This window comes from Puma concolor, chromosome D2, assembly GCF_028749965.1.
Source record: "Puma concolor isolate L17-30 chromosome D2, mPumCon1.1.hap2, whole genome shotgun sequence".
NCBI lineage: Eukaryota > Metazoa > Chordata > Mammalia > Carnivora > Felidae > Puma > Puma concolor.
This window is the reverse complement of record NC_141677.1, coordinates 74,418,891-74,441,600: the sequence shown is the minus strand read 5'-3', so window position 1 is coordinate 74,441,600 and position 22,710 is coordinate 74,418,891. Positions and strand designations below refer to the sequence as shown.

At 52.5% G+C, this 22,710-nt stretch overlaps 1 protein-coding gene across 2 annotated transcripts in view; it reads left to right on the top strand.

The window, feature by feature from the left end:
- The window catches only part of HSPA12A (heat shock protein family A (Hsp70) member 12A), a 167,320-nt gene that overhangs the window by 129,092 nt on the left and 15,518 nt on the right, over positions 1-22,710 (top strand). For both annotated transcript variants that reach the window (XM_025918092.2, XM_086680965.1), the window contains 5 exons: positions 2,416-2,501; positions 4,012-4,139; positions 7,779-7,965; positions 10,280-10,384; positions 15,394-15,510. In XM_025918092.2, coding sequence (XP_025773877.2) covers positions 2,416-2,501; positions 4,012-4,139; positions 7,779-7,965; positions 10,280-10,384; positions 15,394-15,510 — 623 coding nt within the window. The remainder of the gene's footprint in view (positions 1-2,415; positions 2,502-4,011; positions 4,140-7,778; positions 7,966-10,279; positions 10,385-15,393; positions 15,511-22,710) is intronic.

Sequence of the window (22,710 nt, the reverse complement as noted above, 5' to 3'; positions counted from 1 at the left end):
CGCAGTGTTTTCTTGGTCCATCCATGTTACAACGTGTACAAGAATTCCATTCCTTTTTACAGCCGCATAATATTTCATGGCATGGCCATGTCACATTTTGTTGACTCATCTGTTCACGGGTACTTGGCTTGTTTCCACTTTCTGGTGATTGTGAGTAACATCACAGTGAACATGCACATACCAGCTTGAACCCCTGTTTTCAGATCTTTGGGGTAGGCACCCAGGAGTAGGATTGCTGTGTCATACGGCAATTCCTATATTTGACTTTCTGAGGATCCGCTATGCTGTTTTCCGGAGCAGCTGTACCATTTTGCACTCCCAGGTAGCTACAAGGGCCCCAGTTTCTTGCCAACATTTGTTATTCCTTTCTTTTTTTTCTTTTTTTTATCGCAGCCATCTTGGTGGGCGTGAAGCAGTTAGCGCATGGTGGTTTGGATTCGCGTGTCTCCACGAACCGGTGATGCGAAACATCTTTTCACGCGCTTCTTGACCATTTGTCTTCTTTGGAGAAATGGCTGGTGAAGCCCTTTCGCCCACCAGCTCTTTCGGCCTCTGTCCTTACTGGCTTCTGCACATGTCTCCCAGGGGTTGGAATTGGAGGCTCCTCAGGAGGAGGGGGACCGTATGCCTGCAGCGAGCGGAGGTGGCTGTGCAGATCTGAAGCCTCACATTCACTCTTGCACGATTCGTTTCATTCCCTCAGCCCATTTGGCACCTGCTGTAGTGATGCTATTTGAGCTCTCACCAAGCAGGAAAAAAACCAAAAATCAGTGAGTGTGTGGGATTAACCCAAGTGACTTGGCAGCAGAAGCAGATGGAACCACGCCTGTCCTCCCGTAGAAGCATCTAGGCTCTGTCAGACACCTCACACCCTCTGGGTTTCCTTGACCACAAGTATTGTTTTAGCCAAGTACCCATTTTTTTTTTTCCTGCCGGGTATCAGGCTGTGTGCTGCTAGATGGGGAGTATTCGCAGAGCACCCCAGATAACACCTGGTATTGGAAGGCGCTCAGGGTCGGCCGTTGTCACCAGGGTGGGAGCCTACCGTCCCTGCTCCGCTGCTGACCCTGTGGGTCCTCGGTGGCGGGCAGGGAGATCAGTGTGGGGCTTCCAGCGGGGACAGTGTGACTTCTCCCTGGGTGCTCATTCCTGGGGGAGAGCCACTGGGCTCTCGCAAGGTGTCAGGACAAACGTCAGCACCGGAATAATTGCGAGAGGAGCAGGGCAATCAACAAAATGACGTTCGTCTGCTTTGCTCTGGGCTCTTCTCTGGTTTGACCTTATGGGGCCCCACCCACATGCAGGGTCTAGGTATGCTGATCTACCTGTCATTCTGCTGTGGTTTTTCTTTTTTCTTTTTTAATTTGTTAATGTTTATTCATTTTTGAGAGACAGAGAGAGACAGAGCGTGAGCAGGCGAGGGGCAGAGAGAGAGGGAGACACAGAAGCTGAAACAGGCTCCAGGCTCTGAGCTGTCAGCACAGAGCCCCACGCGGGGCTCAAACTCATGAACCGTGAGATCATGACCTGAGCCGAAGTCGGCTGCTTAACCGACTGAGCCCCCCGGGCGCCCCTGTGGTTTTTCTTATTGAATGTCAAAGACCTCCAGTATCGCCGAAGAGAGATGAGTTCCCCATGTTGTGATGCGGCTTCATGCTGGAGGGAGGGAGGAGGGGACGTGTCCACCAAGCAAGGAAGTTCCTTCCGGAAGCTGCAGTCCTGTCCTATGTTCCTATAAGGGGGCTTGTTGGTCTGTGGGGTTGGGTAGGGAACCTGAGGGTTGTGGATACTCTTTCAAAAAACATGGCACACAGAAGTTTGCACAGGTGGCTGCAGGTTTGGCCTGTCATGGTGCCTGGCTTAAGAACCAGTTCTTCAGAGGGCGCAAGCCTGGAGCTGAGGCCACGTGGGGATTGGGCAGCATCTCTGCTAAGTGGGGGTTGGGGGTGGCACGCAGCGAGAGGCCTGGTGGCCACTGGGAGAAGAGGAACGTTTCATCTGGCCAAGTTTTCAACGTTTATTTATTTTTTGGGACAGAGAGAGACAGAGCATGAACGGGGGAGGGGCAGAGAGAGAGGGAGACACAGAATCGGAAACAGGCTCCAGGCTCTGAGCCATCAGCCCAGAGCCTGACGCGGGGCTCGAACTCACGGACCGCGAGATCGTGACCTGGCTGAAGTCGGACGCTCAACCGACTGCGCCACCCAGGCGCCCCAGTCTGGCCAAGTTTTAAATACCACATACGAGGGGGTGCCAGAACAGACACTCTACGTTCATGGCCGGGTTCAGCCTTGCCTACGACGTTAGTTGGCTTTCTGGGGGGCAGTAGCATCTGTAGCAGCAAAGCCAGGCAGCTCGCTTCTGCCCCCTGGGTCAGCCCGTGCCACTTCTAAGCACATTTGTCTTTCCTTTCAGAAACAGCCCCCACGTCTGCATATTCATCTCCGGCCCGGAGTCTGGGGGACACGGGAATAACGCCATTGTCCCCTTCCCATATTGTGGTAAGAAATGCGTATGTATGTGTGGGGATATGTGCTGATTATCTTTGGTTTCTGGATGTGCCCTCACGAGACAGGCTGCTGGGCAGCCCCTCACATTCCTGGGTAGAGATTACATTGTCCTGGTACCAGCCTCGGGAGCCCACCCAGCCCCTTCCCCACCCTGGGCCTGGAAAGGCTTTCTATAGTGTGACTGGCGCTTCTGGAGCTCTTGGCCTGGGTGGGTACCAGGCAGGGCGGGAGCAACCCTTTAAAGATCGAGGGCCCAGAGGTGGTGAGGCGTCCTTCTGGAAGGGAGCAGCCGCATCTGGCCGGTGCTCCAGTGAAATGCAGTTGCTACAGTTCACTGCCATGTCCACACGCGTGTGGCTGGGCTTGCTTCTCGCACAGCCGGCCCCAGAGAGAAGACCTGAACAGCGAGGGGGCTGGAGACTGGGCATTTGCTCCCACCTGACCCCTCACTGAAAAGATGGATATTGTGAGGCAGCTCTTAAAGGGGCCCACACGTAGCCGACCAGAGAAAAGTAACCAGGGGAGGGGTAGCTTCCTGGGTACCAGCCTGTCCTGGTTTTCCTGGAACCATCTGCGTTTTACCTTATTCAGCGTCCTGGAACTCCCTCGGTCCTGGGGAACCCGGGAAGCTGGCCACCTATGGCTGGGCCCTCGTATGGCAGGTTTGCAAACTCTGCACCCTGAGGGCTCCTATAAGAGCTCAGGGTCACCTTGGGGTATGTGGGGATGGGGGTCAGTGGGGAGAGGCCAGAGGGGCAGAGGGGTGGGGATCTCACCCCCTGCTCTAAACAATACACTTCAAACCCCAAATGTATTGGTTTCTAATGTGGAGCTCTGTGGACATATAAAAAAGTCTACATGCTCAAAAAAAAAAAAAAAAATGGTTTGGAAAGCTGGAGTGGCCTGACCCGCTTGCTTAATGTTGAGGAACGTCTCTGGTCCCCGAGGGGACAGGACTTGCCAGGATCACATGGCGAGGGGCCCTGGCATGCAAAGCCTTATTCCCGCTCACAACACACCTGAGCAGATGGAGTGCTCACCTGGGTGTGCCCAGGCCACAGCTGGCAGAGAATATTCTGGGCGGGCAGTGTCTGGAGGTCTGCACAGGAACTCGGGGAAGGCAGTGAGGGGAAGATTGTGTCAGTTAAGGAACCCCTGGGCTTCCAGACTGGATGGCGAAACTTCCATAATTTGTCATGGTCATAAGCAGTTGATAAAGGGGGTGGGGGCAAGCTCTAGGCGAGTGACTTCACCCTGTCAGCTTGGCCCTCCACTCAGGGACAGCTCCATTCCTCCCTGAACTACCCGGGTGGGGGGCTGAGGCTGGCCTGCCTTCTCCATAGGGCTCACCGTGCGGCACACTTGAGCCAGAATTCTGTCTGTAGTGGGGGGGCACAACTGGGCACAAACCCCCCCCCCCCAATCCCGGCATATCCTCCTGAAAGCCAGGCTGGGCCACCGCCACTCCCCACCCCCACACCTTAACTTGGTGTATCTGCAGAATGACGCTGACCCGAATGTCTCGGAACAGCAGACATTTCTCGTGGTGGTGGCCGTTGACTTTGGAACCACGTCCAGTGGCTATGCCTATAGCTTCACCAAGGAGCCAGAATGTATCCACGTGATGAGGTGAGTGCTGTGGTATGGGTGGGGAGGGCCAAGTGCAGGCACCTGTCCGTGCACCTGTGGACACTTGGGGGCGGACCTGGGGGAGGGGAAGGGAGTTAGTTTAAGGAGCAGGTGAGTGGCACTTAGTAGGCGGGTCCTGGATTGTGGCCCAGCTCAGCCCAAAACCCCTGTGCCCCTTTGGGTAAACCACTCTTATCTCTGGGCTCCAGGTTCCTGGTCTATAAAAGCGTTGACTTAATTCTGACTCAGTTGGTCTGAGGAAGGGCCTGGACAGCGCGTTTGAAATCTGGCCCAGGTTATTCCAGCATGCAGCTCGGGCAAGAGGTGCTGGCTCAGGGTATCTGTGATGGAGGAGGTCCAGGCATCAGCTCGGCCACATACTGTGTGAGCTTACACAAGTGCTGGGCCTTCTAATCCTCAATTTCCTCATCTGTGAAATGGGGATACTGACTGTCTGCCTCACCGAGTGTGCACAAATGAAATGAGATTTCCCGTCAAGGGCTTAGCACGGACTGAAATGTAAGGAGGCAAGGTGCTAGTTCTTACATGACGGTGACCAGAAGCAGAAAGCACCATGCCTAAGAAAAAACAGAGGGGTGGATTTCAGCCACGTGAACCTGAAGGGTGACCCTGAAGTTGCCCAGGGTCTCTTGGGACACACTCTGTGCTCAGGACGCCCCTCCCTCCACCCCCGCCCCACCAGGCACACAGCAGCCTGGCACGCCCTCTCGTCCACCCCATCCGCACGCGTGACCAATTGTCTTCAAGGTTTCTGGTCGATCCCGGCATCCACACCGGCTCCTCTGGTCTGGCGCATGGCCCTCCTGCAGAGTCTGTGGCCCCTCAAAGCTTTGGGAGCCAGGAGTCGATCACTCTGATTTTCCAAACCCAAGGATGGCTCTCAAGATGCATTGTGATTGGCTTTGCAACAACTCCTTTAGCTGGTAATTGTGGAATTTCGTTATCGCTCCTGGAGTAAGAGCTTATGCGTTTTTATAGCGTGCTGCTTAAAACATAAGTCATGAAGCAAAAGTGACCCCTGCCCCAATCTTGGTTTAGATATCCTAAGAGGCTGCAGAGACCCGGGGGTGTCCTGTCATCAGGAAATAATGAAAAGCCGGTTCTAGTAGAGAAGCCTGATGACAGCATAGCCCTCTGTGTCCAGTCGTCAGCAGGATTCTGCCTCTGGTTAGCCAGACACCTGCCGTGGGGTCTGCTCTGTCATCCCCAGAGAGGGAAACCCCGAAGAGACAAGAGCATGCTAGGAAAAGCTAGAACCAGTGTTTATTAGCTTCTACATAGTTGTTTTAAGAAATGTTGTTTCAAAGGGATAGCCTTGTAATGAAAATTGGAAAGAAAAAAAAAAAAAAAAAAACAACCAAGAGCAGAAACACATTGCAATTGCTTGGGAGGAATTCTCACCCAGTAGCTGCAGCGTTCAGGTTCTCTAGAGACATTATCTCAGTTCTTGTAGAGAAGATTTTGGAGAGAGGTTCTACCTGAATTTTACTTCAATCAGAACAGGTTAACATAACCATGATACAGACTGACAAAATTATGACTGAGAAAGCTTAATTTTGTGTATGTTAATAGGAAGGGAGGAATAAAAATTGGAAGGGGAAAAACTCGGGAGGTTCCTTGCCTACTGAAAATGGCAGTGTTAATGGTAACAGGAAGTCCATTCGTTGAGATGTTGGAATGTCACCCTGGCTCAGGTGCCCAGTGTCCGCCTGGGTGATGATCATCCCTGTGTCTCAGTGGGGTCACCACGGGGACGTCTCCCTGGGTAGAAGCCTGCATCTTGATGGAGCTTGACTGGGGCACTTGCCAGGGACGGTTCCAGGCCCATCTGCATGGCAAATCTAGGTCGACTCTCCACCTGGACTGTGATGGTGCCACCAGAGCTTCACGGTGCCGTGTCAGGAGCAGGTGTGAGCTCAGCCAGGTGCTCTGCCACCTTCCTGGCAGGCGGGGGGGGGGGGGGGGGAGAGGCGTGCTTCCCCTCCTATTCTGTGTCACCACCAGATGCTCCTCGTAGTGGTCATGTGGCTAGTGGCAGGATGGGAGCCAGCTGCAGAGCCGGGACCTGGTCCAGAAGAGAGCCTCCTGGCCACCGTGGCAGCCGTGGCTTCTCTGCCGTGGCCCCAGAGCGGGAGGGAGAAGCTTCGAGTCACCTGCTTTCTCTACTCTTCTTCGTATTCTCCTTCTTTCTACCTGAGGGAAGGAAGGAAGCTTCTCTGGGGCTCCACTGACCCCCTTCCCCACTCCCTTACCCTCCCATCAGTTCCAGGATGTAATCCCACAGACTCTGCCTGTCTGTCTGTCCTCACCTCTCGCCTCTTCTGGCACCTCTTCAGCACACAGACTTGCGGGACATAGTCCCTTCCCACCTCACTGCTCCCATCAGGGCTCTCCTGCCACCTTGTCACGGTGGCTGTCACCCTGGTATGGAGGCACCCAACTCTGTTTCCTCCTGGGTCTCTCCTGTGAACGCCAGGCTTACATCTTCAACCCCGTCCTGGGAGTTCAACGCCAGCGGGCTCACCTGGAGTTTCCCACTTTCCTTGGTTAGGGCTCCCGGTTTCTGTGAATGGCGCTTTCTCCTCTAGGCTCTGAAGTTGGAACATCTGGGAGGTGAGCGCCTGCTCACCTCCGTTGCCATTTAGCTGGGCTCTCACTTGGGATGGCCCCTCCTCCTCCACCGCTTTCTTCTACTCTGGTTGGAGCCCCATTGTCTCTGCTCCCAGAACAGGCCTGAGCCTCCTCAGCCTCCTGGCTTCCTGTCTGGTTCAGTTTGCTCTGTTCAGTCCCAACTCGGATTCTGCCATACCCCTGCCCTAAAACCTTTAGTGGCTCCCTGTTACTCACTGGTTAAGTCTCTCTCTCCCCAGGGGTCTCTTCCACCTGCTTCCAAACACCTTCCCAATCTCGTTTCTCACACTTCCCATTTACATACTCCTTCTCTACCCCACACGGTCGCTTGCATCCCGGTAAATGTCCTGTGTTCACCCACCTCTGAGCAGCCTGCAGTGCCCTTCCATCCTTCAAGATCTAGCTCTCGGTCAGTCCTTTGAGTCTGTCCTGAGCCTTGCATTCTTCCCCTGCCCCACCACCTGGCACCTCTGCCTTCTCTGACCCCCAGGGCATTTCCCTGGGCCCCTTGTTTCCATGCGATAAGCCTGGTATTTATGTATTTGTTTATACCCTACCTTGTTTTAGAGAGGACACAAACCAGCTATACATTTGCTTTGGGTGCTTGCAAATTAAAAAAAACAGACCCCTTATCTCCCCCCAAAAGACATAACCTACTAGGTTGTGAGTTGTTGGAAGGCAGAGAGATGTTTCGTCTCCTTGTCACTGGCACCTGCACAGAGTAGATCCTCAGTAAACACTGAGTGGAAGGTCAAAGCAGACCTTATTATTCAGCAAGAACCTGGTGCTTGCCCCTTTTGTATTGCTTTCTAAGCGGAGTCGTATCAGTGATCACTGCTCAGCCAGCTGAACCAGAGAGCATCTGTAGCAGCTATTATGAGCACCCACATCTATAAGAATCATGCACGTGTAGGTGCTCGAATCACTGCTGTCCGAACTGGGCTTATGAAAGAAGGTCCCATAACCTCTGCCTTTCCTTGGTGTCAGGCGATGGGAAGGAGGCGACCCTGGGGTGTCCAACCAGAAGACCCCGACCACCATCTTGTTGACTCCCGAGAGGAAATTCCACAGCTTTGGATATGCCGCCAGGGACTTTTACCATGACCTGGATCCCAACGAGGCCAAGCAGTGGCTGTACCTGGAGAAGTTCAAGATGAAGTTGCATACCACTGGGGTAAGCTATACTCTCCCTGGCCCCGGGTCCTCCACATTGGAGAGACAGGGTTCCTCCAGCCTGGGTGGGGGAGGTCTTTCCAACTCAGGAAACCCTTAGGTTTCTCCCAAGCAGAAATTAACATCCATTTACCTTGATCTTAGAGATGACCTGGCGCACTCAACACTTTTGTGGAGTAGACAGCACTTCCTTTTATACACGTGGGCAGAGAGATATTCAGAATATTTAACAACTTGTTTGCCTTGGAAACTGACCAGAGTGGACGCTGGCTGGAGGCATAGGGGTGGGGGACATGCCACGCCAGGAGATCCCCCTTCGGTTGCTGGGTTGTTGGGAGATCGGGAATTCTGAAGGAGGGACTTGGGGGCTCGGGGCATTTAGGGGACCTAGGACAGTAGCTATTAACTAACTAGTTTAGAAGTAACAACTGGCAGGGCACCTGGGTGGCTCAGTCAGTTAAATGTCTGACTCTTGATTTTGGCTCAGGTCATGATCTCACGGTTTGTGAGATCAGGCCCCACGTCGGGCTCTGAGCTGAGTGTGGTACCTGCCCGGGATAGTCTCCCTTTCAATCTCTCTCTCTCTCTCAATCAATCAATCAATTTAAAAAAAAAAGTAACAACTGGCCCATTCCTCTCTGTGTGGGGAAGCAGGCAGCTCAGGAAATCAAGTGCCCGATTGTTAGAGGCTCAACTCCCAGTTCTAGAAGCTGTCTCCATCAGTTAGGCCCGTCTCCCAAGCTTCATGGAGACATTTGGGCCACAGGATAGGTTCTCCTCAGTTTGAGCACTTTATCCCATAAATTTTCCTTAATTGTTGGTACTTAGAGATTCAGGATGGCAATGGTGTTTAAGACCCCGGGACCAGACGGCCTCGATTTAAAAATCCTGCCTCTGCCACCTTCAAGATACTTAATCCAAGTTACTTAACCTCTCTGCGCCTCCTGTAAAATAGAGACACTGACAGTGCCTTCTTCATAGGGATGTTGTAAGGATTAACGGAATCAAAATACGCAAAGCTCTTAGAGCCAGCCTGGTACTTAGTAAGTTCTAGTTAATTGCTAGCTCCCATTATTGCTTTCCTTGTGGGCTCTTAAGTGCTTGCAGATGACAAGACAAATGTTAATGGAAACCCAGCTGCCAGCACCCGGTCTCCAAGGCTGCGTGCTGCTTGGTGTGGTTCTATCTCTGTGAAGCAGACAGACTTCTGCTAGAAATACATCCTTCCCGGTTCACCTGATGGGATTCAGTGCTGAACAGCAATCTTGTGCAGGTGGAAAGCACAGGAATTTTTTCAGTTTTGAATGTTTTCAGTTCTGAGCCTATGGCTTCCAGGTGCTCGGCCACCTCTCTGAGCCTGGGAGTCGCCTCCCCAAATCTGGAGCGTCTCTGCTGAGCACCAGGGGTGGGAGGTGGCTGGTTGGGAGGAGTGAGTTTGCGTCCATGGCTCAGGATGGCTGACAGGCTCCACGAGGCCGGTTTAGTAGCCTCGTGCCCCTTCATGCTCTAAAGGCAAAGCCTAGTTATCCAGCCGGGATCGATCCGGAGGCCCCACTGATTTTTTGCCTCGGCAGTAATGAGCCTGTTGGTTTCGGGCTGACTTGGGAGCGTCCTCCTGATGTTCACCCCCGTTCTCTGCCCATCTCCACCCTGTGAGCACTTTTCCTGTCGTTTTTTTTATGACCCCAGTCCAGCCAGCGTCTCCCAGAGCATCCTCTACCCAAGGACCGGACTGCTTTAGCTTCTGGCAGAGGGAGGGAGGCAGTGATGCTGTGCTCCCAAGAGGATTAAGCACAAGCCTTAAAATAGGAGCTCTTCTATTTTGGAGACTTGGTTGGCAGCCTATTGGGAAATGAAAGCTTCATGTCTGTTTAAGCATCGTGCACGTCAGCGAGTTGGTGTGATTATTTAGGCCTCCGCCAGGGGGGCTCCTGAGGGTGACCATGTGTGTCCAAGTGTGGAAATAGTATGTAAATGGCATCAGCAGTGGTGCCTGCTGACTTTTCCCCCTTCCTGGGCTCTGTCACTGTGCCGAAACCTCTGCTCTGTGAGGATCCAGGAGAGAGAGAACAAGAGGGAGGGAGGAAGATAGGGAGAAGTGGAGGGAGGGGCTGAAGGGGACAGCAAGGGCCCCCGACAGAGTAAGGGGACAATGCTGCCAGTCTCATTTTGGGGGACACACTATCCTGGTCTCCCAAATATCAAGAAACAGAAATATGGCTCACCGGGCTCCCCAGATCCCCAGGTAGCAGTTCCCGAAGCTACAAGGTGTGTTTCTCCTCCCTGGCCTTACTATTCCTTCCTCTCCCCACCAGGACCTCACCATGGATACAGACTTAACGGCAGCAAACGGCAAGAAAGTCAAAGCCCTTGAAATCTTTGCTTACGCCCTGCAGTACTTCAAGGAGCAGGCGCTGAAGGTAGGGCACGTGCCAGCGCCTTGTGGTGGGGGAGGTGCACCTGCCAGCCCGGGGGGGGGGGGGGGCGCGGTAACGCCCTGAGGGAGGACAGGTAGGACTGGCATTCAGAAAGCAGGATGCACCCTCGTGCACTGCTGGCAGGAATGGAAAATGGCACAGCTGCCGTGGAAAAGTCTGGCAGATTCTGAAGGTTGAACACAGAGCTACCCCATGACCCAGCGATTCTACTCCTCAGACACCTAAGAAAAATGAAAACATGTATTCACACAAAAACTCGCATGTGAGTGTTTATAGCGGCGCTCTCTGTAATAACAGAAAAGCAAAACAGCGCAAACGTCTGTCAGCGAGCAGGTTACGAAGTGGGGTCTGTCCCTACAATGGGATATTATTCAGCCATAAAAAGGAATAGAGCACTGATGCCCGGGACAACATGGGTGAACCCTGAACACGTTCTGCTAAGGAGGAGAAGCCAGACGATACTGGAGGATTCCATTTGTATGCAATGGCCAGAGGAGGCAAGTCCACAGAGACAGGAAGCAGATTCGAGGTTGCCAGGGGCTGGGGGGTGGGGGGTGGGGGGTGGTGGGAGGAGTGACAGCTAATAGGAACGGGGTTTCTCTGCGGGGTGATGGACTCAGATAGTGTGATGGTTGCACAACCTTGTGAATCTGCTACAACCCACTGAACTGTACAGTCTAAGAAGGAGAATTTTAGGGAGCACCTGGGTGGCTCGGTTGGTTAAGCGTCCAACTCTTGATTTTGGCTCAGATCATGACCTCACGGTTCATGAGTTCTAGTTGCGCATCAGGCTCCATACTGATAGCACCGAGCCTGCTTGGGATTCTGTCTCTCCCTCTGTCTCTGCCCCTCCCACTCCCCCCCTTAACATAAATAAACTTTTTTTTATAAAGGAGAATTTTATGGTATGTGAATTATATCTCTGTAAACAAACAAATGAACAAAAAACAGAAAAATGGGCAGAAGACACACGTAGCAGCTGTGTGATCTCGGGCAAGGCGCTTAATTTCTCCAACACCCACCTCCCTAACCTGAAGAGTGGGGCAGGTTGTGTACCTCGTGGGTTGATGTTAAACCTTCCTCCGGGCTGCGCACAGTAAACTATTGGCAAATGGTTGCTGCTGTCCCTCCCAGACCCCACGGAAGCTGCTGGTATATGAGTGAACCCCTGGGATGACTGTTGCAAAGGTTTGTGCAGTGATGGTCCTGGATGTGGGAGAATGGCTAATTTCTAAGTGGAATACAGCTGTCCACTCAGTGTCCTCCCATGGGCATGGTGATGAGTGGGTGTGTAAATCAGATGTGTGTACTGAGCTTTATCCACAAAGAATTGGGAACTTTAGAAGCATTTGGTATTATGTGATCACTAGTAGAAATTTAGTGAATTCTGGAAATAGAGTTCTAGAAATAGGGCTCAAGGGAAACAAAGATGTGAGAACGTGATACTGCTTTCATTCATTCAAGTACCTTTTTCATTTTTCTTTCTTTCTTCCTTCCTTTCTTTCTTCCCTCCCTCCCTCCCTCCCTCCCTCCCTCCCTTCCTTCCTTCCTTCCTGTGTGCCAGATCCGAAGGAGTGTCAAAATAAACACAGTGCGAAGGAGCATGTAGTCAATGGGTCAGTGCTGTGAGGGGGTAACTAACTGGGTGTTTGGTGAAGGCAGAGATTCTGCCCAAAGTGCAGCATCAGGAAAGACTCCCTGGACGAGGAGCATTGGGGGCCTCTCACTGGCAGCAGCTGGAAGGGTGGGTGTTTCAAGAACAGCACAGGGGAAGAACACAGCCAACAGCTGTGGAAAGCAAGCAGTTTTGAGTGGGAGAAGGGCACAGCTGTAGAATAGAATGGGAACAGTGAGCTCGGGTCGAGGCTGCGCAGAGCCTCGAATGCCAAGCTAAGGAACTTCTTGGGTAATGGAGAGCCATCAAAGGATTTCTAATAGGGGAATGTCATGGCCACAGACATGGCATTAGAAGGAGGGAGACCACCGCATCCCAGGGCCTGTAGGGCGGAGGAAAGCCATGTGGAGGCAGCTGACTCCGATCCTAAAGCAGGTGTGTCTGAAGGCTCTGAGACTCTGAGACAGAGTGGCAGGTCATTTAGGGAGCGTGAAGACCAAGAAGAAAGACGGGGGGCGGCGAGGGAAGAAGTGGATCCTGGGAAATAATTCTTCCACCAGAAGGGGAGAGGGGAGAGGACAGAAGAAGGAGTAAGAGGGAGGAGGTAGTAAGGGAAGAGCACCATCATTCCTGGGGACAGCCAAGCAGACCAGGAGGGCCCAGAGAGGTGGACCTGTGTCAGCCTGAACAGCCGAGATCCCAGGGGGATGGGCGCAGCGCCTGGGAGCCCAGACTGCCAAGTGAAGGACTGTCTGCCTGTAGCGGATGTGGACACCCCGAGAAAGTGAGGGAGCAGAGGGAGGCCGAGTACTCCGGGGGCCCTCGGGTTCCAAGGAGGAGCCAGAGGACTCGGGGAAAATTTAGGACTTGAGAAAGTCCTTGACATTGAATTGTGTTTCAAGTCGGTTAAAGGGAAAAGGGTGAACAGCCCGTCTCAGAAGGGGAGGGAAGAGGTGGAGGGGGCAGAGATCAAGCAGGGGTGCAGGAGGGGGTGTGTGGTTTCGAATATGTCAGCTCAGCTGGAACCTGCTAGCACCTTCTCCCAGCGGGGCACATGCTGTCAAGAAATTCCATGAAGAACAGCTTTTTGAGGAGATTTATAAGGACCGGGCCCTTCACGAGAGGGCTGGCTGGTATTTAAAGGACAGATGGAGTCAGAGGAGGGGTTGTTGCTTGCTGGCCCAGGATAAGCACAGGAGAATATCTACTAAAGCAGCATATCTGAGGAATCACGTGCATGAAGCAGGCTCATCTTTCATGGAGGAAAGCAAGTGAAAGTCCTGACATAATGAGGAGTTTAATTAACGGCAGGGCCCTTTCGCTTCCAAGCTGTACTCCATCCACTGGTGAACAAACAGCTTGTCTAAACAACCTTCCCTCCGGCCAGGAAAGCCCATCATTCATGTTTTGAGCCTTTTCCTGTTTGAAGAGTTTAAAATAGGGGCGCCTGGGTGACTCAGTCGGTTAAGCGTCTGACTCTTGCTCGGCTCAGGTCCTGATCTCAGGGTCATGAGTTCAAGCCCCACACCGGGCTTCGCGGATTGGACTCTTTCCTGGGCCTGGAGCCTTAAAACAAACAAACAAAAAAACCCAGAAAAGTCTAAAACAGACTGGATGGTGATCGGCAGCATACTTAGAACCCTTCCTAACCCATCATCACTCACGTGCCTCTAAAGCCCAAGGCAGACCTGCAAGGAAATAAAACACAATGAAACAAACAAACAACCCTGCTGTTTCACACGAGCGTAATGCAGAGGTGTTTCTAAAAACATGTTTTAAGAAAGAGTTTACTAAACCTACTTAACACTGCTGACCTGTATGCTTACAAAAGGCTCACAGGGTAGATTTTATATTATGTGTTCTTGTCACAATTAAAAATGAAAACACTTTTGGGGCGCCTGGGTGGCGCAGTCGGTTAAGCATCCGACTTCAGCCAGGTCACGATCTCGCGGTCCGTGAGTTCGAGCCCCGCGTCGGGCTCTGGGCTGATGGCTCAGAGCCTGGAGCCTGCTTCCGATTCTGTGTCTCCCTCTCTCTCTGCCCCTCCCCCGTTCATGCTCTGTCTCTCTCTGTCCCAAAAATAAATAAACGTTGAAAAAAAAAAATTAAAAAAAAAAAAATGAAAACACTTTTTTAAAAGGAACTGACCATCCAACAGGAAGTTAGTTCGGTGAGAGGGTGGGTTGGTCCCCAGATAACTACTGAAACAGTAGAGGAAATGAGACACCCATCAGAAAAAACAAATGGCCAGCCTATTACTCTTCTGAAACACGTCCCCAGAACCGACTCTGATGTAGGAGGGCAGTAGTGTGTGTTTAGGTTTGATTTCAGATTTGTCTGGTGACTGTGGCAACAGGAGCCAAGGGATAGGAAGGAACTAGCTTTATCAGAGGTCTTCTCCGGGCGAGATGTTCCTCGTGTGTTCTCACTTGTTCTTGCCAGAAACACTGCACGTTAGTTTTATTATCCCCATTTTACAGATGAGAATACTGAGTCTGAGAAGTATTCTAGAGACGTATTTTGTCTGCAGGGACTTGGTGCAAACCTCTGATGCTTCTGCCCATCCCATTTATCCACGTGGTTTCTGCTGGTGTGGTTTAACCTTGACCAGAAGTTAAGGGCAGCCTGGTTCTTGCTTAGGTCATGTTCATATCCTTCCTGTCCTGCAAGGAGAACTCCCCTGATGTGCTGGCCTTGTGATAAGGTGGAGGACAGTGACCACTCCTTCGACAACTGGGCCAGGCTCTGTTCTAGACGCGAGACTACATGTAACAATTTAGTCAAGACCTTGGCCTTTAAGAGTCAGGATATACCTGGGTCTGGGTCCAGATTTTGGTTCTGCCATTTCCTAGCTGTGTGGTCATCAAAAGGTTCTGGACATCTCTAAGCCTAAGGTTCCCATCTGTAGAAAAGGCAGAGTTATTAATCCCTTCCTAATGGGATTCTTGGATTAATGGAGATGAGTTATGCAAAGTGCTTAACAAGGTTGCCACAGAGTAAGTTCCCAGGAAATGGAGCTCTCAGAAAACTATCACCCCTTCCAACACTAGTATAAGCTAGGGATTATTATCCCCATTGTGCAGATAAAGAAACTGAGGCCTGGGAGACTCTTTCCCTGTCACGTGATTCAGAAGTGGCCAAAGGCTTCTGATCTCCCCACCTGCTGCCTGCAGTCACGTTCAGTGAGTGAAAGGAGCTGAGCTCCCTGCTTGTGGAATATTCAGGAAACAGACCCTTGCATCCTGACACTGGAAAGTTCAGGAGGTGGCCCAATAGTTACCCCAAGAGTTCATGGCCAGGAAGCTTGGAATTCTCGGTGAAGCTGTAGGAGGACCAGCTGTGTCCACTTGACCTGCTGCATTTCCCTTGGTTTTAGGAGCTGAGTGACCAAGCGGGATCAGAGTTTGAGAACTCTGACGTCAGATGGGTCATCACAGTGCCTGCCATTTGGAAACAGCCCGCCAAGCAGTTCATGAGACAAGCTGCCTATCAGGTGAGTGTGGGGCTGGGGCCGGTGGGAGCCCAGGATGCCCGCAGTGGTGACTGTCACCCCACTCAGGTGTCCCCAGCACTCGTAGGCCTCCCTGGGAGGTAGTGAGGGGTCTCCCACTGGCGAGGGGACATAGTGCCTTTCTCCTGGGGGAGGAACGGGGGTCATATCCACAGGGGTTGGGCTGGGCTCGGTTTTCTTTCTCGTTTTATACCTTCTGTACTGCAGACTCCCCAGGGCTAGGATTTCAAAGTGGGGTGCCGAGACATTTCTCTGTGGGTGAATGGAAGTGAGAACCTCAAGGAAGAGGCTTGGGCAGCAAGAATGTTTGAAGAAGAAAAGAATAAAGACAAGGCCAATGGCCATGAACCAGGCACATCAGGGCTGCTGTGGAGGTTGAAAGCTGCACGTCCGTGGCTGGGAAATAAGGGAAACATGATTGTGTTCTGCACATTTCACCTTGGGAGCAACACAGGAGCACACACAGGGGGCCAGGGGGTGGTGAGGTCGCCACACCTGCGTGGTGGCAGGCACGTGGATGACGGGGCGGCACGGCTGAGCACAGTGCCAGTCAGCACCACGGCGCCGTGGACAGAGCATTCCAGTGTCAGTGGCCAGCCTGTCCCTCCTGGGCGCTGGGGCATCACTGGTGCCGTGGACCTGTTTGCAGGCAACCTGTGCCATGACGGGGCTGCCACCAGGGTCTGACTTCATGCCAGGGGTGGCTGGCCGTGCTGACCCGCTGTGCTGACCCACAGGTCAGAGCTGGCTCCAGCTGTACCTAATCCCCTGGGTTAATGCAAGCCCACCCTGGGGCCTGGGCCCACTCTGTGCAGTGAGAGTCCATTTCAGAACCTTCAATTGGAGCTGGGCTGGGGAAAATCACGAAGGGAATAGATGCCCCTTCCCCAGCCCGGCCAATACCTCCCAGGGATCAGCCATCTTCCCCAGGGGATAGATCTCTGATGTTGAGTTTGTGGCCATAAGTAGGAACCTTTCCTTCCAAGTAACCCACTGGATCGACCTTGAGCACCGAATGTAGCAGAATGGTCGTGGGTACCATGACACCTTCATTGGGGCCATAGATTGTACTCAACACTTGGAGCTTTACTCCAGGTGCCGGACAGAGATCAAGGGAGAGCAATGTCCCCATTCCTCAGTCTCCCCACTTCTCTTTCTTCCCTCCTCGCTGTAGGCTCTCCCCTCTGCCCTCCCCTTCAGCGTGAGAATCTGGCCCAGCCTATGTATCTTCCAAAAATAGATTTGTTTTTATAGGGATGAAGGAAGAGGGTGGAAGTGGCAGAAAGAGGCAACTTCTTTAAAAAGGAAGAAACCAAATGCGGTTTAGCTGTCCACAGAAACCCTGGGCACCCTGGAGCTTTTCCACAGCGTCAGCCGTCAGGCCGTGTCCGGAGACAGGACGCGGGGACACAGCTGTCGCACAAAGGCACAGCCCTATGTTCTCAGTTTTCACAGGGAGGGTACTCAGGATTCGTGACTTTGACTCTCGTTTTCCCACAGGAAAACTTCAACAACAAACATGTGACCCGGAAAAGGGTCAGTTCTTATTTTTAGCCTGAAAAAGAAAGAGGTACAAGGACTGCAGACTTCTCAGGGCTGCTGGGGCCTTGGGCTGGCTCCTGCCTCTCTGGGCAGTGAGGCCTGGCGGGGAAGCCCCTTGCATGCCCAGCGGGAAGGAAACCAGGCACTTGGGGGTGCGGTGCCCTCCAGGGTTTGGCCGAATCAAAATGGCACCTCAGAGGGTAGATGATAGATCAGCAGCTCCTCAGAGGGGTGAATGTGACCGGGTTTATGGACGTGGGGCATCTTCTTTCTGAAGCCCAGAGACCCACTGTAGACAGGCCTATCCTTTGGATGCTGGCTAACTTCTGTCTGGTGCAGCGTGTGTGCGGCTCAATCTTTGGCTCTGTGTAATTCTGATTAAAGAATGACAGTTTAGGGGCACCTGGGTGGCTCAGTCAGGTATGTGTCCGACTTCGGCTCAGGTCATGATCTCACAGTCCATGAGTTCGACCCGCGTCGGGCTCTGTGCTGACAGCTCGGAGCCTGGAGCCTGCTTTGGATTCTGTGTCTCCCTCTCTCTCTGCCCCTTCCCTGCCCGTGCTCTGTCTCTCTTGCTCTCTCTCTCTCTCTCAAAAAATAAACATTAAAAGAAAAATTTAAAGAATTACAGTTTAAAGTCACTGAATGGATTTCAAGACGGCAGGGGCCATTCAATCATTCTTTGTTAACTCATTCATTTATTCATTAAATCCATACTGGAGGACTTCTGTGTGATGGGACGTGGTCGACACTGGAGTCATATCCTGTATGACCAGGATAAAGGCCCCGCTCTCAAGTGGCTCACAGCTGAGTGGGTCAGTGAAGCCTTTTGTACTTTGGGAAGCGGGGCGGAGGGTGTTAAAGGGGCACAACTGCTTTGCCAACTAGTCTATGGTGTCTTTAGCCTGTCTTCTGGAAGAGTCCCCATGACAAAATGGAAATGAAGTGTGGCCAAAATTGGCATCTCTCCAGTTCTCTCTTCTTATCCTCCATTAATTTTACAGAACAAGAAAAATGTGTACCTATGATAGTTAATTTTATGTGTAAACTTGACCAGATATGCAAACTGCCACGTTTGGTCAGACATCATTCTGACTGTTGTTGCGAGGGTATTTTTGAATGAGATTAACATTTAAATTGACTGACTAAATAAAGTAGATTGCCCTTTGTAGGATGGGTGCGCCTCATCCAATCAGTTGAAGACCTGACTAAAACAAAAACTCCCTAGAATAAGAAGGAAACCCTCCTGCCTGCCTGCCTTCAGATTGGAACACTGTTTTTTTGTTTTTTGTTTTTGTTTTTTGCTTTTTTTTCCCCGCCTTTGGACTCAAACTGAAACATCAGCTCTTCCTGGGTCTTCAGCCTCCTGGCAAGGGAACTATATCATCAGCTCCCATGGTTCTCCAGCTTGCTGACTGTAGACCTTGGGGCTTGTCAGTCTCCATAATTGTGTGAGCCAATTCTTCATGAAAAATCTCTTTCTATGCTTACAAAGATCCGACTGGTTCTGTTTCTCTGGAGAACGCTAATACAGAACATGAGCAAACACCGCAGTTCTTGGCCAGCCAGCTTCTGAGATCTGAGAATGCCCACCCAACCTTTCAGCCAAAGTGTTGCCCACCAGCCTGGCTGCAGGTGGAGGGCTGGAGGGATGAGGCAGAATGGTACTCCGTCAGGGCAGCTGGACAACTGGTCACATCTACCCTGCTTGCATGCAGGAATCGGAGTCCCTCCTTCATGCTGAGCCCAAGTTCATGGCACAGTCCCGTGGGGGCTGTGCTTCACCCCTCCACTGGCCTGGGCGGAGGGGTAAGAGGCCCGGATGCAGAGCAGGTGATGAGGCTCTGCTCAGCATTGTGGATGGATGGTTCTGGGGCCTCCGCTCAGAAGTCTGTGATTCAGTGCTGGGGTTGGTGGGGGACCGCAGAGCACTCTATGGATACCGTTTTATCCGTGAAATGCCCAAAACTCCTCTTGTATCAAATGCTTGTCGAAAAAGTGGGTTAAATCTCTATCTTTTATAATTCGCAGCCTCAGGACACCTTTAGACTCTCTAAGAGCATTCTGTGAACAGATGGTAACAGGAGGAACAGCTGATTCCTCTGCTGAGGCCTTCGGAAAAGACCTAGAATAGGAGAGAGTTCACTGAGTCTTGAGGGATAGTCATCACGCATAGGAAATAGTCCAGCTGATTTCTAGAGGCATTTTGCCTGAAAAATGCATGACGCTAGTGGGTTCCAGCAGCCTGTCAAATAAAAGGTGGTCCCTTACGTACGATGAGCTCACCTAACACGGAGTTACAGCTTGCGCTGGCTTCCTTTCCTTGAACAAACTGCAGTGAAAAATAATCACATCGGGGAAAAAAACCAACAGCGACAGCCCATGACACCCGGAAGGGGTGCGGCTGGAGCCCGTGCAGCTTGACGTGAGCCCAGCAGGGCACCCGCCTGGTCTGGCCATCCTCCACGGCCGTGCACATGGTCAGTCCCTGGCGGGTTGTCCTGGCTCACGGCGGGGCTGAAGGGGAGAGCAGTCAGTGCAAACACCCATGTCCTGGGCCCCCTCGTGCATGGTTTTTTCACACACCTGTTCCTCCCAGGTAGGGCTCACGACCAGGAAGCAGTGCTCTAAGAACGACTACAGCAGCGGTCCTACCGCCCCAGATTCGTGCGGGAGTCAAATGGGAGGGTGCACTCTTGGCTCAGACACTTTGTTTCTAGAATCCCGGGTCACATCAGCAGAAGGCTCCCATTCACTTATCTGGAGACAAGGGCCAGGAGATCACAGAATGAAGCCTGGCTGGCGGGACATACATTCATTCATTCAGCAGCAACTACCCCCTGAGCGCCTACTGTGTGCGGTGGGGCAAGAAGGCCTTGCTGCTGCCCTTAGAAAACGTAGCATCTTGCAGGAGAGGCTCGCTATCTCTGCATGATCTGCAGTTGGAGACAGAATATGCTAGATGCTAGGCCAGCCGGGGCCCAGTGGAGAGAGAGTTCTGCTGGAACAGCAGCTGCAAGGGACCAGCTCCAGAGGCAGAAGTAGCAAAGGCAGCGAGCGTTTCCCCTGCTCTGGTTGACCTGGGCCTGAGCCCAGGTCTCCTGACAGGTGCCAGGTTGAGGGCTGCTGCTGAGAATGACTGCAGGGGTTTATATAAACCCCAGAAACTGCAACCTACCCTCCAGGCGTCCTGCCGGGAGATAAAGACATCCAGGTTTTTCAGAATCTGGAAGATCCTTTTGTATCTCTTCTTTGTCTTGGAGTCCACAGGCCGCTCGGGGACCCCTCCTGGGGAGATGGCATCTGGCAGAGCCAGCCGCCTCCTGTTGCCTCAACCCTGCAGCTCGCCACTGTGGCCCCCGTTGGGGTTGCTGGTGGGGACACGGCCTCTCACTCTCTCTGGGGAGCAGGATGGGCACTGAGCTTGAGCACAGGAGTGTGGTTACTTGTCCTGGGCCTCTTGCCAATATTACCTTTTCCTCTCGCTCTGCTTTGGGGTCCTCTGCACTTCTGCTTCCCACCTGTGTCCTCTCCTGGGTGCCGTGGGGAACCTTCTGTGGAAATGGGTCAAAGCTTTTGCTGTAGAGCCAAGGCCAGCCCAGCTGGGGAGGGACAGATGAAAGGCCTCCCCTGAGGGGTGCAGCTATGCTGTTCTGGGAAGTGTGGGGCAGTCTGTGTGTCTTCCGTGTGTTCAGGATGTGGGAGCATCATCCCAGGGGGAACCTGGATTGTGTAAGTCACACACCGGCTACACTCGGGCACCTCAAGTCGTATGACTAGACTCCAGGCTCTTTGTTCCCCTGGATGACTTTTTTTTTTTTTTTTCCTTCAACGTTTACTTATATTTGAAAGAGAGAGAGAGGGAGACACAGAATCCGAACCGGGCTCCAGGCTCCGAGCTGTCAGCACAGAGCCCGACGCGGGGCTCGAACCCACGGACAGCGAGATCATGACCCGAGCCGAAGTCGGATGCTTAACCAACTGAGCCACCCAGGCACCCCTCCCCCCTGGACTTTTTGATTCGGTTTTCTGTATGGATACTTCACTGTAAATCACAGGGGCCGCTCACAGTTTCAGGGAAGGTGTGGAGAGGAATGAAGGCATCTTGTTTTTCTTATTTTCCCCACTTGTCCCCCCACTGCCAAGCCCAGGCTCCCGCAGCTCTTCTTGGCCCCATGGAGACTGCCTGGCCGCTTGACATCCCAGTGGGACACATGGCCCTAGCGAGACTTTCCTCCTTGCCTCCACCCTTGGGCAGGGCGCTGGTGCTCCCCTCCCCCCGCCCCTTCTTCCAGGCTGTTTTCCCTTCTGAACTTTGAAAGAGTGCCTTAAACCTTTAGGCCTAGTTGTTTCTTTGTAGTTAGTTTTCCCTTCTTCACCCTGTTTTGTGGAGGCTGGACCTGTCCGCTTCTGTTCTAGGAGGCCCTTGACTTTACAAACCCAGCCAGGTGGTGAAGTCAGTCTTCGAGAGCGGTCCTTTCGAAGGGGGCTCCTCTTGGTTTTATTTTGGATTTCTTCTGGGACCCTGGGGATTGAGGTGCGGAGGTTGCAACTTTCCTGGTGACACGTAGGTGTGTAGCCCTTGTCCTCTGTCACTGGGCACTGCAGCCTTCAGCTGTCTTGGTGTTAAGGGTGCCTAATGTGACCCTGAGGGAAAGTGAGGCTGGGGGGTGGGACTTCTAGTCCCTTGAGTAGGGAGCAGTGGGAAACCTTGTGATGCACCCGGGTCAGTGGCCTGTTGACTGATGGGCACACTGGGCTTCTTCAACCCAAGGGACCAAACTGATGGGCGCAGATGCCCCCAGAGTGGTTGGCCACAGCCGAGGGCACAGGGCAGTAAGGAGGCAGTTTTTCTGTGGATGGTGTAGGTTTTGTAGAGTCGGTCTGCCAGAAGGGGTTCTACCACTCGTGAGGCATTTGCTATCGGGAGGGGGGAGATTTAAGTCACCTGCCTGCCAATGGTGTCTCGTTAGGACACAATTAATTGGCTCATTTGGGGTATGGTTATTATGGAGAATCGACTGCACGTGAGTAGAGGTAACATGCCACGTAGTGCTGTTCCGGAGTAAATGGGTCAAGAGATTGTGCCTTTAAACCAGTTGAAGGAGGAGCAGTAGAGACACCTGGGAAGTTTTGTTCAAGGCCAAAGGCCTGCGTCCCACACCAGTACCTGGAGTTACCGAGAGCAGGAGAGCCAAGAACCAATTAAAGGAGCCAGTCTGCAAGGCCCAAGAGTGGGCCTAGGCCTGCTCGGCTGCATTTGAGCCTAAGACCGCCCGGCAGGTTTCATGTCCCGGGAAACCCGGGACAGTCGATCATTCCACTTCTCTGAGCCTTGGTTTCTTTCTGCATAAAGTGAAGACGTTAGGGGCGCCTGGGTGGCTCAGTTGGTTAAGCCTCCGACTTCAGCTCAGGTCATGATTTCATGTGTGGTTCGTGAGTTTGAGCCTCGTGTAGGGCTCTGTGCTGACAGCTCGGAGCCTGGAGACTGCCTCGGATTCTGTGTCTTCCTCTCTGCCCCTTCCTTGCTCACGCTGTTTCTCCTTCTCTCTCTCAAAAATAAATAAACGTTAAAAAAAAAAAAGTTAAAAAAAAATAAAGTGAAGACATTGGACAAAAGGCCAAGATGGCCCTTTTAGC